The 18142-nt window shown below is 51.2% G+C and overlaps 1 protein-coding gene across 1 annotated transcript; it reads left to right on the top strand.

The window, feature by feature from the left end:
* Positions 1 to 1444: 1444 nt before the first annotated feature.
* On the top strand, positions 1445 to 17073 carry CSRNP1 (cysteine and serine rich nuclear protein 1). The gene is made up of 5 exons (XM_075492319.1): positions 1445 to 1603; positions 8546 to 8741; positions 11117 to 11376; positions 11729 to 12025; positions 13184 to 17073. The coding sequence occupies exons 2-5, from the start codon at positions 8570 to 8572 to the stop codon at positions 14165 to 14167; spliced, it is 1713 nt and encodes a 570-aa protein (XP_075348434.1). The 5' UTR covers positions 1445 to 1603; positions 8546 to 8569; the 3' UTR covers positions 14168 to 17073.
* Positions 17074 to 18142: the final 1069 nt, after the last annotated feature.

Below are 18142 nucleotides of genomic sequence, written 5' to 3' on the forward strand. Positions count from 1 at the left end.
TCCAAACCCCCTGTGGATCCCAGATCCCTGTGGGACCCAAATTTGTTTTGGGTTCCAAGCCTTGCTCATGGGTCCCAAATTCCTTGTGGGGCCCAAACCTGTTCTGGGGCCCAAATCTGTTTTGGGGTCCAAGGCTGCCTGTGGGTCCCAGGCACTCTGTAGGGCCCACATCCCTTTTGGGGGCCATTGCTTGTGGGGCTGGAAGCTGCTGTGGAGCCCAAATCCCTTTCAGAGCCCAGCCTGCTTGTGAGTCCCAAACTCCTTGTGGGGCTCCAACCCATTTCAGGGATCAAACCATGCTCATGGGTCCAAAAACCCTTGAGGGCCACAAACCCCCTGTGGGACCCAAATCCATTTTGGGGTCCAAGCCTGTGGGTCCCAAACCCCCTGTGGGGTCCAAACCCCTTCCAGGGACCAAGTCTGTTTGTGGGTCCCAAAACCCTGTGGGGCTCAAAGCCCCTGTGGTGCCCCAGTCTGTCTTGGGATCCGAGATGTGCCTGTGGGTCCCAAAACCCCTTGTGGGGCACAAACCCCCTGTGGGACCCAAATACATTTTAGGGTCCAAGCCTGCTTGTGGGTCTCCAACCTCTTGTGGGGTCCAAACGCCTTGAGGCACCCGCATCCATTCTGGGGTCCAAGTTGTGCCTGTGGGTCCCAAATCCCATGTAGGGACCCAAACCCTTTGTGGGGTCCAAATCCCTTTCAGGGGCCAAACCTACTTGTGGGTCCCAAACCCCCTGTGGGGCCCAGATCTGTTTTGGGGTCCAATCCTTGCCTGTGGATCCCCAACCCCCTGTGGGCTCCAAACCCCTTGAGGCACCCAAACCCCTTACGGGGTCGATGCCCGCTTGGGGGTCCCTAACCCCCTGTGGGACCCACATCCATTGTGGGGTCCAAGCCTTGCCTGTGGGTCCCCAACCCCTTGTGGGACACAACCCCCCCGTGGGACCCACATCCATTGTGGGGTCCAAGCTGTGCCTGTGGGTCCCCAACCCCCTGTGGGACACAACCCCCCCGTGGGACCCACATCCATTGTGGGGTCCAAGCTGTGCCTGTGGGTCCCCAACCCCCTGTGGGACACAACCCCCCTGTGGGACCCAACCCCCCCGTGGGACCTACATCCATTGTGGGGTCCAAGCCTTGCCTGTGGGTCCCCAACCCCCTGTGGGACACAACCCCCCCGTGGGACCCACATCCATTTTGAGGTCCACGCCCGCTTGTGGCTCCCCAATCCCCCCCCCCCGTGTCCCGACCCCTTCCAGGCTCCCCCGTGTCCCCCGCCCGCCTCAGCGCGGTGCCGGCGGGGCGGGGCGGGGCGGGGCGGGGGGGCGGGGCCGTCCCTCCGGCCCTGACTCAGCGCCCCGCCCACTGGGGAGGGGGGGAGGGGGCAGGAAGCCGGGCGGGCCGGGCGCGCGCCGGCCCCGCGCCTGTCACCGCCTGCGTCAGAGCCCGGAGTTTTCCACTGACGAAAAAGGGCAGCGCGGCGCGGCGCGGCGTCAGCCCGGCCCCGGCAGCGGCAGCGGCAGCGGCAGAGCGGGAGGCGCCGCGCCAGGCACCGCCGCTGCAGCCGGAGCCGCCGCGCCGAGACCCGCCGCCGCCGCAGGTAGAGCTCCGCCGGGGGCAGCCGGTGTCGGGATGGGGCTGAAGGGAAGCGGGGGCGGGGGCTCCGCCGCGGGGGAGGCTCCGCGCTCCGTCGTCCGGGACTGGGGGTCGAGGGGCCGGTGCAAGTGTCCGGCGCGGTGCTCGGCGGTCGGGGGCGGGGGGGGGCCGGTTCAGAGCCGGGTCGGTGCTTGCCCGTCGCGGGGTCCGGTGCGGCGTCCGGCGCGGTGCTCGGCTGTCGGGGGGCCGGGGCAGAGCCCGTCCCGGTGCCCCTCCGCCGTCGGAGGGTCCGTCTCGGTTCCCCGCCGTCCAGACCCGGGCAGGCGCGCCGCGGCGGCGCCGTCTGGCCGGGCCGCTCCTGCCCGGGGGCGAGGGGAGCCCGGCGGGGCTGGGGCTGGGGCCGGAGCCGCCCCGGCGGGAGGGTCCGGGAGCCCCCGGGGCAGCGGGACCGCGTTCCTGGGGGGGGGCTTTGCTGCTCCCCCGGCCCTCCCGCACTTTCCCATCGGCAGAAAACGCCGCGCTACAGCTGCATCTAAACACCTACACATTGATTTGGAGTAGCGCTGAGTTTTCCCTCTGTCAGTTAAGGCTCTGCTCCATCTTTACGGCTGCGGTTCCAATTTTCTGATGTTGAAAGAAAGGCGGGGGGGGGGGGGTTGGGGGGAGCCTTCCCGGCCCGCTCTTCCCCAGATCTGCCCGGCTGGGGATGCTTTCCCGTCGCTACAGCAACACCTACCGACCGGCGCACGGATGGACCGACCGACGGACGGGGAGCGGCCCCCCCCGCCGCCTCCCGAAATAAAAAAATCAGGGCTTTTACAGCGCACTTGAGAAAAAGGAAAAAAGGCAAAAAAGACCCAAAACTATTAAGTTTTCTCAGTGTGGGTTGTTTGGGTTTTTTTTGCTTGTTCCCCCCCCCCAGCATCCTCCAAAGTGTCTGTCACCTCCGAGTTACATAATGTCGCTGTAGGAAGAGGCTGACACATAGGGACAGCCCTTTCCTAAAGCAGCCCTGCCTTACTAACGTCTGTAATGACAACGCCTCGGTGGGATGGAGAGAAAACCCTCACGGCCATTTACAAACCTCAAAGTCTTGTCATTTGTTACAGCGAACTCATCAGCAATTTTTTTTTTTTTTAATTTTTTTTTCCCCCATGATATTTTATTTTATTTCTTCCCCCCCCCCCCCCCCACCTCTGCTGAGCAGTTTGCAGATGAGGCCCGTCAAGGTTGGGGGGTTTATTTTCGGGATGGCGCGTTTGTTCTCCGTGTGGAGAGACTCTGCAGCTCCCGGCAAATCTTTAATAATTCAGCGCAGGAAACGCGTGCGTATATATAGCAGGCAAGGTAATGCACAGCGTGTACCTACAGGAGGACAAATATGGAAACCTGGTGTGAATTATTCATGAGGTGTAATCAAATAGAGGATTTTCCTAGACAAAGCACACTTTGCTGTTTTCATATTTATTACAGCACAATCTGCGCCTAGTACATTTGAACCTCGTTTCATTTGGGCCGTGTCAGATAACCTTTAACGTATTTGCTAATGTTTCTTATTTACCTTTCAAGCTGTCAGCAAGAAATAAGGGCTTGATAGAAAAATCTTGAAAAGCCTTTTTCTCTGTGGCCTTCTGAAAATTAGTAGATGGAGTAAATGCTTCTGATGCTCTTCCCAGGGAAGGTGTTTTGCCTGTTCAGTCTCTGGCAGGAGAATAAACTCGTGGTGCTACGAACTGATTCATGCTCCTGCTCCGCGGCACGGGGTACTTTGGGTTTTGCTGTTGCATAGTAGGCAGAGGCTATTTTTAACCGGAGCAAGGTTATGAAACCTTAGACCCAGCTGGGTGAAAATAATCTGGTGTGAACTGGAAAGCACAGCTCGCGTGGCTGGGAACACGCGTGGGACCGTCCCCCGGAGGGTCCTGATGGGATGATCCCGCTCGCCTTGGCCCGGTCAGCCCCGAAATTAGGAAATGTTGTCATCGTGGAGGCTGTCACAGCGGCGCTGGGGAAACCACTTAAGTAAATATGCAAAGAATTAAAATAGTTAAATGAACAAGCAATGAATCAGTGTTGATAGTGTGGTGATTATTAAGTAACCCAGAGGCGTTACTGGAATCACTGCTGCTGTTAGACATCAAATATCTGGGATAGCTAAACGGGAAGCTCAGCTCCGCACCAGTTTTTGGTGATACCCGTACCAAGGTGGCCTGACCCGCAATAAACAGCGGCGTGCAAATAAATACCCCAAAAACTTCCCCAGGTTTGCTCTGCGAGTCGCCTTCGGAGCCGTACCTGGCTAAAATATGCAGTGGTGTTTTTTAAACTAATATTTACTCCTGCTAGACCTGCACAGCCACTGCGGCTCAGGGGGAGGGAGCGGGAGCTGCTCTGACTCACGGCTCAGCAAAGTTAACTCGCTCCCGAGCCCTCGTCCCGGTGTGTCGGGGAGAGTCCACCTTGGCTTCCCAGGCTGCGGGGAGATGGCTGGGCTTGTAAAGTCAGCAAACTGGCTCAAAAAGTCGGAAATAAATACTTTTAGTGCGTTGCACTGAGGTTTGGGGTTTTTTTTTGTTTTTACCCAAATTGCTTTGCAGAAGAAAGTTTGCTTTCAATAGCTCATGCACAGATTTGGGATCCTTCTATTCTTTAGGATGCTCCACTGACGGAAACCCCAACATTTGAAATATCCTTGCTCGTAGGTGTTCTCCTGCAATAGCATGGGAGTTGTGGCACAAGCGGCCGCAGCTGCTGGACTTGCTGGGAGAATTTTCCTTTGCCTTGCTTGCACTGCTGCATTTGCCTGCCCGATGCAAAGCACATATACAGCCCCAAAATACAACACCGAAACATCTTCGCTGCATACTTCTGCACAAAGCCACGATGCCTCTTTGTGCAATCTCTTCTAAATAGACTAACTGGACACTGGTAGAGGTTTTAGTTGCCTTCCCCTGCGCTTGGCTAAACAAATGCCAAACCTTCTTAAATCTAAATTACTCGAAATATTTACTGTTGAGACGTCGTCCAAGAGGAGGATAGTTAAAACATTAATTCCTCGCATTCCAGTGTATTAGGGCTTTACCCTGCGACTTGTCGAGCACCAGAAATGGGACTTTGCAGATTCAATTCCCTTCCCCCCAACTAGACAGCCACCCCCCCACCCAAACTTTAATGCTTTTAAAAAAAAAAAAGGAGGGAGAGAAAAAGAAAGGAATGCACATCTGGGCTAAATATTTGTTAGAAAGTATTCCCAGGATAGTGGGAGTTCTGGTGCCAGAGAGGAATTCCTGCGGGTTTGATCCATTGCATTATGTACTTGTTCCAAAAGCTGTTTTCAGTAAAATAGATGAGTAAGAAGTCTTAGCCAAGAACAGAATGTCTTTTTTGGCAACTAAAAGGAAGATAGGATTATTTTATTTCAGGTTATGTAAAAAAAAAAAAAAAAAAAAAAAAAAGGTGGTAAAATCCTGCGCTCGGTGGTGCCTGCAGAGATTTGCAATGGCATGCACAGAGATAGACATAGATATATAGAAACTTGGGGTTTTTTTATGCTGCTGTGCACATTTTTGTGTCTTCTTTGTAAGACATCAATGTGGATTTAAGATTACTTGCGGAATTACTGCAATTAAAATATGCTCGCTGTGTCTGAATTGGCCTCTGAGTTTTTTTGGCTGAGCGGCCAGTGGTTTGGGCAACATGGCTTTCAAGGCAGCATCCAAATCGCTGGCGTGAATTCTGCTCCCAAGTGCCGGGGCGAGGAGGGAGAGGAGAGGATCACCTCTGCATTGACAGCAAAACCCCCATCTGGAGGATTTTTTTGGGGGTGGATACAAGTAGACACCGATGGGTGCAGCCCCACTACATCGCCTATAGCTCCTGAGAAGGATTTGAAAACTTGACCTGGAAAATGTCGCAGCTGTAAATCAGCAAGGAGGGAGAAGGCGTTACGGGGGAAAATTAATGTGTTTTGGCTGGTGGGCAACAGGTTCACCAGCTTTTTCCCATTAATTGAGAATCATGTTTGCACGACACCTACTTTGCATTAACAAAACAATAGGCGTTTTGAATAAGACAGCATGCCAAAGGTGTTTTTTTTCTATACATTTGGCTTATTCTCGTAGATGGGAGATGCACACACCTCCCTTCATCCTTCTGCCAGACGTGGCTAATCAGCAATGATAGTATTTAAAAAAAAAAAAAAAATAGAATTGCACCATCTTATACACAGCTTGCCTTGGCTCTGGCTTGGTGTTTGTGTTAATTCGGTTAGCTCGCTTGAGGAAAACAGTTTGGTTTTCCTTGCTGTGTGGTTTGGGGGGAGGTGGTGTGGCTTGTGATGGGTGCTGTTGGGTTTGCAGGTGACCTGAGCATCAGGGCTGCGTCGCTCTGCAGCATCACGATGTCCACCTTCTCGCTTCTCTGGGAGTCCTGCAGACCGGGTAATTCCCAGTAGAAATGGATGCTGCGCGGGGTTGGATTTGGGGTTTGTTTTGGTTTGGTTTCTTGGTCCAAACCTGGGAGTTATCCCCGTTTCAGCGATGTGACCTTGGCTGCCCCACCACCCTCCGGTGTCTCCTGCGAGGCTTGGATGTGGTCAACATTGCATCTCCGAGGGCGTTTGCCGTTGGACGTGTGTCCTGTGGGCTTTTCGGGGAGCTGGTTTCTCCCTCCCTTGGTTAGACAATTGCATCCTTCACCGGCAACTTCAGCGGTGTCCCGTGGAGCAGCAAGCGGTTGCTCTGCGGTACAAACCGATGCTCTTTGAAGTCACGTGTGGGGTTTTTTCACAAAGTTTTTGGCCGCTCCGGGTGGACGCTGGGGTCAGCTGGTATGAGCAAATGTCCGGCTGCAGCCCAGGCTTTGGTTCGGACCCCTGCCGTGGGTTTGGAGGGTTTCTTTGCTCCTGGGCGTTTCTTAAAGCAAATGTGAGACAGAGCAGAAGGTACAAATAAAATAAATCAATAAAAAGTTTGTAAATGCAGCCAGGTAGCTGGTTTGGGCGTCGTGGCTGCCTGCGAGCTTGCGCAGGCAGGAAAGGGGTTAATCCAGGTGTCAGGTAGGACATGTGCTGCCGGGGCTGGAGGGTGGCCAAATCCACCTTCTCCCCATCTGTTTTGGATTAAGGCCAAAAAACCAACAATCCCTCCGTGGCAAAACCACCTGCAGCTCCGGGGCTGCCGAGGAGGCGGCGGGATGGAGGGGATCGCCTCTTCCCGGCCCCCGGATTCGGGGGGCCGTGGGGGACGCAGCAGCCCCATAGGCGCGTGTTGCAATGAATGATTAACTTCTTCAGGCCGAGGAACTGCTTCACCCAGGGATTTTTTTTGACCTTTTAGGGGACTATTGTCTCCTGGGAAGCTGTTGGTAAACATAATTAATGAGGGCTGGCGTAGGGCTTTGAAGGCACCGCGTGTGCTCCCGTCCTGCTACGGGTTACCGCGCGGCATGGTCGAGATATTGAAAATCCCATCGTGAGGAGGTTTTGAAGCCAGCGTGGTTTCTGTGCCGCCTGCTCGGGGCTGTCAGGAGGGTGGGTTTGGTGGTGGTTTGGTTTTTTTTTGGTTTTTTTGTTGTTTTTTTTTTTCTTTTTCAGAGACTTAAATTAACTTCAGACATGCAAAAGAGGGTGAGAAAGTGCTACGGTTATAAAGAACAAATTTGGCCAGGGGAGGAGTTTCAGCTGGCGGGAGGGGATGGGGACCGGGTGTCTGGCACCCCCGTATCTGCTCAGTCACCGTCCCGGGGCCGTATGTGTCTGAAGCATCCCGCTGTCATCCGAATTTCAGGGATGCTTTAGGTTTTGCCTGTTACCTCTGGTTTTATTGAAGCGCTGGGGGTGGCTGGTAGCATCCCGCAGTGCCGGGGCTCTCCCCTCCTTTCTGGAGGGAGTTTCTGGGCTGGGGCTGCATCTCTTCCGCCATGGTTGTGCCTTACAGCCCGGTGGGATGGGGTCAAAGCAAGGCACTCCTCCGGCAGCAGCCTGGTTCTCAGCTTTGGGTATGCCTCACTGGCTTCAGAATAAGCTGGCAGTGACTTCTGCAGAAGCAGGGGCATCTGGTGCGGTGTTGCCAGCGTCTAAAAGGAGAAACAGTCCATCGTCTGTGCAAGAACATCCCAGGTTAGGTGGGCTCTGATATCCATTAGCCTATTGTAGGCAAAGTGTGTAGCTTTTGTGCAATTTCAGGAGACAAAAAAACCCCAAACTTCATAAAAGCGAAGGTTAAAAGATGTGACAAAAGTTATTTTTGTTTTTTCTTTTTTTTCTTTAAGATGAGTAGGGGAAAAGCATGCAGGAAATTTAGGAATCTAGGCAAGTATGGAGCTCCTTTGGTTTTAATTAGCTGCGTTGGTTTTTAATTGCTACTATGCTTGATACATAACCCAGCCTGAACAAGAATAGCTTCTTGAATGGGGGACTGACTATGAAAGGCACCGTGAGGAGAAGGGCTGTTCTTCACAGTTGATATATTTGTATTTCAGTGCTTCATTTAATAAGTCTGTTTCCCCAGGGGGCTGTAGCAAGTAAATCATGCCAACAGATTGTTCTCTGCAAACTGGCTTATTTTTGTAATTAGCAAGACGTTAAAGCTGTAACTGCATAGAAAGCGATCTGGGTAAGGAGTTAACATAAAAGAATTAGTAAGCAAAATGTAATACTTATTGTTTGATAACATTTGTGTTGATTGAATTGGTTTCCGGACAGTTTGTTGTCTGCAATAGTCGGGTTTTCTGCAGCGTCGTAAAATGGGAGAGAAATTCAGCAGGTGTGCACAGCGAGGGTAGTAAGGTGTGGGTTTTGGGGGGAGAGCACTTTTTGGGAATCACACACACGTGGCCAGGTGGACCTGGTGGAGAAGTCTTGCTGGGGATTAAAGCCATCCTGCTCATCACCAGAAACTGCCGGTATTTCCCTCGCTTTATTTTGCTTTTCTCCTTTGTTTTCCAGTTATATGAAAATTACGGCGTCACCATGAGCGGGGTATTGAAAAGGAAGTACGAAGAGCTGGGGGATGACAGCACCTACTGCTCCTCCTCCTCCTGCTCCCCCCTCTCCTCCTCGGCGTCCTCGGGCTGGGAATCAGACGAGGAGAGCTCCCGCGGAGAGCCCAAGCCCAGCTCTGCCTTAACGCCCAGCTTCACCCGTGAGTATCTCCGGCAGCCCCTCTCCCGGGATCAGGCATCCCCACACACGGGTTTTTTGTAGCGTGGTGGTGAGTTGTCACCTCTGTCCATGCAGAGACCCCCTTGGAGCACACCTTCATGGGTGGAAGCAGCCGTGACACCAGCTCCCTGTCATTACACCAATTTATCTTGTTTTTATAGTTGGCCAGCATCCTCAGGGTAGTCTTTCTCAGCCCTTCCTCTCAGCATTTATCATTCCTTTATAACGTTTTTGCTGAAGTCCAAATTGCCCGGAATAGAAATCCAAGGACCTGGGTATGCAGAGACCTGCAGGTGTCTCCAAGCCGGTGCTGTAGGACCATCCCACCATCCCTCAGTCCCCTGTCAAGCTAGTTCCTAGGCAATGACTAAACAGACAGCCAAGGCCTTTAACGCTGGTTTTTAAAAATGATTAACCAGTAGCGTAATTACCATTTCAGAACTAGTTTCCTACGTAAGTTGGGTACTTTGCCAGAGAACGTGACACGCTTGACATTGCCTCCGCTGTTAGTACAGATAAATGCTATTTTGTTTTCCCAGCAATATCAGTTTTGATAGCTTTTAGGAAAACACACAGAAGACAGGGTTGTAAAATCCTTTATCTGCCATGCGAAGGGAAAAATAAAAAATACAATAGGGGACCATCTTCACGGAGGAGGAATAGTCCAACTGAGTAAATTGTACTGAACACCCACTGTATATAGCAGTTAAGGTCCACTTAGCAGACATACACAAACACACAGTGGTCTGAAAAGGCTTTAGAAGTCTTGTAATAATAAAGCGTCTCATTCTTGCTTGTCTTCCCAGGTTTTGTGACAAAACAATGAACTTTTTGTATTCTCTGGCTCAATTGGAAAAGGGTCAGGAATGGGAAAACAATTTCGGAGGAGGGGTGTGGGGGGGGAGAAGCAAATGCCAAAGTGCAGCAGCTTAGCCGATAGATGATCGCGGTGGTTAACTTGCCTTTTGATAAAGAGCTAATGTTTTAGAAGACTGAGTCAAGGTTATTATGAAAATGCAACGTGCAGTGCAAAGATATCATCAAAGCGACTGCAGAGCCCAGTGTGAAACCCTCAGCTATTTAGCAGAAGCTGCTGACGCAGCTGGGTGAACGCTTTTTTTTTTTTTTTTCATATGAAACTGAAATGCTGTATTTTGGCAAGCGAGGCTTGTGAAACGTGGGTGCAGCTAACTGTCCAGTCTTGCACTTTCTCAGCCTTTGGGGCCAGGCAAACCAGCCGAGCCCCTTGGGTTTTTGGCAGGCCTTTCGTTGGCTCCCTGCAGTAGGGCTGCCTGCGGCTCTGCCATCCGAAGAGTGGGGCTTGGATCCCAGCTCTGCAGGAGTCACCCATCCTTTCTGGCTTGGTTTTTTTCCATGTTCTCCATGGTGGCAACCAAGACATCCATGCATCAGCAGAGAATGGGACCAAAAGACCCCACCACCGAATCTGTGTATAGCTGACTCTTGTTCCTGACATGGTCATGCAGCAGACAAAGCAGCTCTCTAACCCAGCACCACTGCGTTTTGCTTTGCCTTCTGTGGCCAGCTACGTTCGTGGAAACTCATTGACTCTGAAACTGTCCTGGCTAATTAGTCCACCTCCATCTGCTACGTTTGCACGTGCAAATGTGCAGAACTAGGTATCTCTGGAGAGGCTCCGCTTTAAATGGTGTGTAGCGTGTTTGAACAGTTTAAGATAAACCAGAGTCATGTATTGCCGTGTTTACCCTGGGATCACCTGCATAAAGATTAACATCTTTGCAGCTGCTCTCAAATGAGTCTCTTGAGAATAAACTATAGATTCATAGTTCCTCCCAGTGGATGGTGAAAGGAAGTACCAGAAAAATAGCCGTTTTGGCTATTTTCTGCCCTGCCACAAAAGCTGGAGCCACGCAGCACTGGAGTGTCGGTGCCCCGGCATCCCGGGAGCAGACCGCGAGCTCTTGAACGTGGGGCAGGGTGCTTGGGTTTAGAGCAAGACAGGCGTGTAGGATGGTTTATTGCTTGTTCGTTATGCTCTGCTGCACATGAAGAATAGGCAAATGCATGTTTCTTGGAGGAAGTCATGCAGGAAGGAGAAGCAGCAGCCGTTTCTTAGGGCGAATCTGATCAGTGACTCCGATGCATCGGAACTTGGCTTAGTTTCCTCTCCATCGTCCAAAGTGTTAGGTCCTAAAACACCAGAAGCCGTCAGGTGATGCTGTGACCTTATCCTGTCATGTTGAGAGAGTAATTGCAAGTCCTGCCTGTTTGTAATATTTACAGCCTGTTTGTAATATTTCTGTCCCGTCTGCAGGATGGCCGTACTGACTTTGTGCCTTTTTTTTTTTTTTTTTTTTCTTCCTCCATTTTTAGCCACGTCTATCCTGAAGAAATCCAAGCGACTAAAGAAGAACAATGTGGAGTTTGACCGGGTCACTGTGTTTTACTTCCCACGCTGCCAGGGGTTCACGAGCGTGCCTAGTCGTGGGGGCTGTACCCTGGGGATGGTGAGCAAACACAGCTCCTCCCGGCAGTTCACGCTAGCGGAGTTTTCAAAGGAGCAGGAAAACGTTCGTCGGGAGAAACTCGAAGAGAAATTAAAAGAGGAGAAGTTGGAAGCGTTGAAATGGAAAGTGAGTAGGAGCGTGGGGTTGGGTTGGTGAGGAGCGGGTGGGTGTCGTTCGTTAACGGCCATTTTTTAGTAGGAGCCTCTCTGAGACCTGGGGTCATTGGTCCTTAACCCTGTTTGGGTCTCCAAAAAACACAGGCTCCAGTGTGGGATTTTCAGCTCAGTTCTCCACCTTTGGAACGTGATGGAAAAGACACTGAACTCCAGGTCTTTGGGGGCTCTGACGCAGATTTTGGTCTTGGGGTTGGCCGCCATGGGGGGGAGATCTTTCCTTTCTTGTTTCTCCTGACCTGGGGGTGCTGATGGCTCTGTGTCCCCAACAGGTCCCTAATGCTTTGCCCATTTTTTGCCCTCAGCTAACCATGAACGGCACGAAGGAGTCAGAAGAGGCCAACCAGCTCACCATCGAAGACATCTCCAGCGATGACATCGACATTAGCAACGTGGACCTGGAGGACGGCTTCTTCCTCCAGCCCTACCCTGCCAAGAAGAGACGTGCGCTGCTGAAAGCCGTAGGGGTGAAGAAGATCGACAAGGAGGAGAAGCGGGAGCTGCACAACATCCGCCTGTCCCGGGAGGACTGCGGCTGCGACTGCCGGGAGGTCTGCGACCCAGAGACCTGCAGCTGCAGCTTGGCAGGCATTAAATGTCAGGTACTGCCCTCGCCTCCGGGCACAGGCGAAAAGCCGCGGCTCCAGCTGATGTGTATGTTAAAGCAGGGGGGTATTGAGCAAGCAGGACAGAGTTAGGGCAGCTTGTAAAATGCATCTGTTCCCACCTGCGCTCGGGCTGAAGCAGGCGAGAAAAGCTCTTGGAGATGCTCCCCAGGCTGCGAGGCAGATGCCGCTCGAAAGCATCAGCTTCCCAAATCACACGTGCAGCCGTCCTCACGCTGCCGCTGCAGCCGTGGGGATGTGCCCGAGCCTGCAGCGTGAATGCACCCGCCCCGTCCGTCCCCGCGAGACTCGTACCTGCTCGGTCTCCTGTTGGAGACGGGACACATGGGAATGTCTTCGCAAACGAAAGCTTCTTGCTCCTCACGCGAGGCTGCGATTTCTCCTCCTCCCCCTGGTTTTATTTTTGATTTTTTTTCCCTTGGTGTGTATCACAACTCCCAGCGCGCTCGGGCGAACGTGGGAGTGTTAGCTGAGCATCAGCCCACAGCTCGCTGTGCAGACCGCCTGCAAAGTGGGATAATCCCTGTATATTCGACTAGCTTACTATATCTTCATTTTATTTTTTTATGGGTGCCTGCCCGGCTGTGTTGGGGGAGCCATATTCCCTATTCTGGGTGCTGCTCGCTCCCTCGATGCCGTGGTTGCAGGCTGGGGGTGGCGTAGGGTGGGTGCGCACGGGCGGGTGGGTGCGGACAGGGCAGGCGGTGCTCCACGTGCGTGTCGCAGCCCCCCCAGCGCCTACTGATAACAGGGAGATAAAGGTGCCGCAGATGCCTGTTGAGCAATTTGTCCTTGTCTCAGCAAGGGGCAGGAGCTCATGATACGGATCAGGTATGAAATATCATGATGCAACGTACAAAAACTCATGTTTGCCTCCTCATGTCTACTTTTGGAGCGTTATATTTTGCTTTTTTTGGAACCTTTTAACTTTCTTCAGTTGTACTGAAATCCAGCTCTTTTATGACAAGCCTTCAAAAGAGCAGGGTGCCTTTTATTATTAATTTTTTTTTTTAGTCTGCTTTTAAACCCCTTAGCTGTTACTTGGTTTCTCAGGGTGGGTGAGTCACGGGCAGTTTCGATTTTGCGCTGCCGGGTTCTGTCCTAACCCTCTGTCTCTGCTTCTCCCCACACCAGATGGATCACACCTCCTTCCCCTGCGGCTGCACCAAGGACGGCTGCGGCAACACCGAGGGCCGGATCGAGTTCAACCAGGCCCGCGTGCAGACCCACTTCATCCACACCATCATGAAGCTGGAGCTGGAGAAGCAGCAGCAGAGCAGCGAGAAGGTGGTGGAGGCCGAGCCCCCTTTTCGGGAGCGGCTCCCACCCTTGGGATGTGCAGCAGGGAAGGGCTCCTTGGAGGAGCGTGCCGTGCCGCTGGCACCCGCCTTCCAGTTCAGCCCCGACCTGGAGGCCCTGGGGGAGAACAGCTGCAGCAGCGACATGACGGACTCCTCCATCTCCTCCCACCCCAGCGAGGACCTGGAGGAGCCCTACGAGAGCCTCCCCTCCGACAAGTCCCAGTCGGACGTGGACGACGATGGCTTGGCACGCATCCTCCACTTCAATGACTCGGATGCGGAGGAAGAGGGTGGCCGCGGCCAGGATGACCTGAGCTGCTTCCACCCCGCCGACTTCTTCATTGAGGACCATGGCGGCGAGGCCAAGCCTGTCCCTGGCCACTTGTCCCACCTCTCCGAGTGCCTGGATGAGAACGCCAACCAGGATGGCGGAGGTTTGCTGGAAGATGCGGCCCACGCGCGGTGCGATGGGCTGTCCTGCTGCGCCTCATCCCCGGCCGAGCCCTGCTCCAAGAGCTACGCCGACCTCAGCCTTTCCTCTGACTCCTTGGATTTCTTCCAGTCCTTCTCGGACTATAACTTGGGACCTCTTTACAACTCCTTAAAGGAGTACGAGAACCTTGATAACTTCTCAGCGTTACAGTTTCAGTTGCCTAATTTCCCTGGCTTCCCGCAAGCCGGAGATCAGGGCTCCTGTTTCTTGGAGTCCCTCATCGGTTTGTCCGAATCCGTCCCCGAAACCCCGGCCCCTTTCACAGACAATCAACTTTTGGAGGATGCCATCAAGTCATCGCTGATGGAGACGGTGAAAGTGTGAAATGCCCGCATGGCTGGGGTGGGAAGGACCAGCACCGAAAGGAAAACAGAAGAACAGTCAGACGGGCAAACTTTCACTGAAAGGATGACGTGCTACTCAAAAATAAGGAGGAAAAAACAACAACAACAAAAAACTCGCTAAGCAAACAAACTATTTTTGGTCTTTATAGAACGTGGACGTTTTGACATACTGCAGCTACAATCAGTTCTCTCGCTGTTTGTGCAAAAATTTCTAAACTTTCATGGTGGGGTGGGGAGGGAGGGAAAAAGACTTTCATGTATGAATTTCATTGTGTTTTGTATGAAAAGACCTGTTGAGAAATACTCCTTGCTAATGTTGCCAGTCGTACACACAGCCCCTTCTAGAAACGTTTCAGTGTTGCAGGAACTTTTTAAGACAACTTTTTGAAGCTGTATTTATTGTGAAAATTTGTGGTTTGCGTAAGAGTTAGCCCAACACGCTCTTATGTTTAAATCTGACAAGGTTTACAGAAGAGATCCATACACTATATACATAATCATTCTTCATCTATTTATTGCAAATTCCAGAATTTAACTAGCCACTGAAGCTTGAACTAGCATGAAACCTTATTTAAATTGGTAATACCTCAGATGTATTATGTGTACAATCATATTTTTTTGCATAATATATCTGTATTTATTTATTTTCTACCTGTAGTACATGAATAGCACTGTGGTTTATCAATGACCTGGAAGGGCAATAAGGTCTTCAGCAGCACCCATCCTAAAGACAACCCTGGTTTTTTCTGAGTCTGAAAGATGTTGGCTGTTTGGTCTTCACTTCACATTTCTAAAAGAGCTGAATGCAAGCGGGTGGGAAGGGAGGGATGGAGGGAACATTGGTGCAACGTCCTTTGGTTGCTATCAGCCCTCTAGTAGACATCGTGATGGTGTCTGATCTCCGAACTATCGCTATGGAGAGGAAAACAAGCAAAAACGCTCAACTATTCAAGAAATAACATGAACTAGCTCTATTTAAACAAACAAAAAAAACCCCACCCAACCCCTTTTCATAAATTATTTTGTAATTTATTTAATTTCCTAAGGATTTGGCAATGAGATCTTTCCCGATCAATTATGGTGCCTGAATATGCAGAGGAACCGTTAGCAGCGAGGGGGTTGTAATGAGAAGGACCTTTGCAGCCTGGGGGGGTTTTGGGAGAGCAAAGCCAACAACAGCAACACTGTGCTCACGCTCCTCAGCAAGTGCTCCTTAGGGCTCCCCAATGCCGAGGGTATCGCAGCTCCAAAATCCCGTCGGTCAGACTGTTTATACTATTTTTTTTTTTTTTTAATGTAGGTAAATCAGGTAAATCAAGTAAAATAGATGGCTATGAAGGTTATTGGGTTATTTATGCTTTGTGTATGGTTTTAGAGGGAAGAAAAAAATAACACCTGACAACAAAGCTGTTCAAAATGAGAGAAATCGGCGTGTTTAGGAAGGATATTGGGGGCCCTCTTGGTCTTTTGCTATTTAAATCAGTCTGAGAACATGACACTATTTGGCCACGAGATATAACTGGACATAAAATCTGTACGTCAGTGATACACTAAGTGCCTATGCCAGCGGTATGAAAAAAACAAAAAGGCTTTAAAACCTACCGGCTTTAAATCCCCCCCTTGGAAAACGGGAGATTTGGTGATGGGAGTGATTGCCGGCATTGCCGGCAGCGGGGCGAGGCGGCGGCTCTGGCGTCCCAGCCCCGTGGCCCTGGGAGCGGGGCGCTGGCGGGAGCTCCCGAGGGGTGCGGGGCCACCCAGATGGAGGGAAGAAACCCCAAAATACGGATTTGAGGATTTTTCCTGATTGGCTGAACTGTTTATACCCCCACGACGGGGATGGTGCTCTTGGGTACCCGCTATTCGACAGGCGCCTCGTGCAAACCTGCCGGCAATTTAGAAAACCTCTGGCGTACGAATGTGGCGAAGGCTGGGTGTTTTGGGGTTTTTTTTAATCATTATTATTACTATTTAACTGTACATCTCTGGTATTGAGCCGGTCAACTTGGAAGTGGAGCTGACCCGCCACGGCCGTGAGCGGGTGCTCGCCCCGCGCTCGCTGCCGCATCCTCCTGCGAGGCATCGCCCCCGGGGACCCCCGCCGGGCAGGAGGGCGACTGTAGGAATACTACTGGCAGATGGAGGATTTCCTGGAGATATATATATATATATATATAATATTATTATTTTTTGTTGTCGTCGTCGTTTCTTTAGACTGAAAAATCCCCTTCGGTTATCTCCTAGGTGGTAGTTTCTATCCTTCAGACTGCATCAAAAATACTGACAGTTGAAAGTCTGGTACCATTCTGTATTTATTGGCACTAATATATTTTATAACATTCCTAGGTTTCTCTGCATATATATATATTTATATATATAAAATATATACATATATTTTATATATATATATACACACACTTTTTTTTAAATGAATGACGGGGATAGACTCCTGCCTTTGTGGATTTTTTTCTATAATTTATTCTTTTTATTTGTGTTGGTGCCAAAAAAAAAAAAAAAGATTTTTTCTCTTTTTTTTTTTTTCCAGGGCACTGAATTGTAAATATATAATTTTTTTTTTTTTTCTTCTCGGTATCTGTGTAAAAAGTTGCCTGTTAAACAGTTTAAAAACTGGGTATTTATTGACACAATCTGTAATTATCTAATGTATTGATTGAAACGCTTTGGTTTCAACATAGCTTTATTTTAGCTTTCTTTGTGTATATATTGTGATTATGTTGCTTAAAGGTACAAGTTAAAAAAATGCTTTATTTTTACCTTATCCATTTGCATTTGTTTATAAAAAAGCATATTTGTCTACAGCTGCTGTCTCTCATTTCATCAAAGCAATATGAAGAAATTTCCATTACACTTTCAATAAAAGAATTTTGTTTGAATACGTCGGCGTCTTCGCCCTCTTTATCCTTTACTGTGGCTCAAAAATTTGGATGACGGGTGTGTACGCTGTACTGTATGTCCCAGTTGTCCCTTCTTTGTTTGTTTTTGGCTTTTTTGGCCCCTTTTTGAAGCTAATGAGTGCCCTGGAGTTCCCACCCCAAATATCGAGATGGGAGCATCCTACCAGGGCAGGAGCAGCCCTTGTCCCAGCCTGGTGTCCTCCAAGAGGCTTCTCCTCAGCTTGGGGACCCCCGTTGCTTTTCTCACCCCCCCCCAAAAGCAGCCCAGGGAAGAGCATCCCCATACCCTCGTGCTGGGGGAAAGGCACGGGGCGGGGGGGGAGCCTGAGGGGCTGAGCACTGGCATGGGGCCAGGCCCATAGTGGGAAACCAGCCGTAGGGTCAGTCCCCGGGGCGAAGGGGACATCTTCCCTGGAGGAGGCACGGAGCCGAGGCAGCTCATCCGTTCCTGTGGAGACCTCCACCTGTGGCAGCTGGATATGCAAAGCGGGGGGGCTTCCCAGGTAGCCTCCAAGGTGTCCCCAGGTCCATCACAGCCTTGACGTCACCTCAGCACTGAAATGTCGTGGGGAACGTTACCAAAGCCCTGGGAGGTCACGCGGGAGAAGCTCTTGGGGCAGCTGGAGATTCACGAGGGGCGCCCCGAAGTCCCCCAGGCATGGGTCTCCTCGCAGAGGGTACCCAGTGCCAGCCCCTGCTTTCAAATTTTGAGCTAAAATAGCACATTGTGGCTAGGGGAGAGTCTGGGCTGGCAAGAGCAGTTTCTCCCAGGGCTGGGACTAGAAGTGACCTTTTTGGCGATTTGCTTAATTTATTTGAGGGTAAAAATGTCACGCAACCTCTTGCTTGGCAGAGCAAGACCCCTGTCCTGGAGAGCATCGCCTGAGGCTCCGAAGGTGTCTCCTGCTGCTCGGCCGTGCCGTTGCAATGTCCCCAGCACAACATCTCGTCACACAGGGCACGTGACAATTGCCCTGTTCAAGTTGCTGCCTGCTCCACCTGTGTCACTCTGTGTGACCAAGTGCCTTTTTTTTTTTCCC

The sequence above is a fragment of the Mycteria americana genome, chromosome 2, assembly GCF_035582795.1.
Source record: "Mycteria americana isolate JAX WOST 10 ecotype Jacksonville Zoo and Gardens chromosome 2, USCA_MyAme_1.0, whole genome shotgun sequence".
NCBI lineage: Eukaryota > Metazoa > Chordata > Aves > Ciconiiformes > Ciconiidae > Mycteria > Mycteria americana.

What these genes read in the sequence shown, in the direction of transcription:
- CSRNP1 (XM_075492319.1), top strand. Translation starts at nt 8,570, where the DNA reads ATGAGCGGGGTATTGAAAAGGAAGTACGAAGAGCTGGGGGATGACAGC. An exon ending in TGGAAGCGTTGAAATGGAAA is followed by an intron (nt 11,377 to 11,728) that starts GTGAGTAGGAGC and finishes TTTTGCCCTCAG; the next exon opens with CTAACCATGAACGGCACGAA. An exon ending in TGGCAGGCATTAAATGTCAG is followed by an intron (nt 12,026 to 13,183) that starts GTACTGCCCTCG and finishes TCCCCACACCAG; the next exon opens with ATGGATCACACCTCCTTCCC.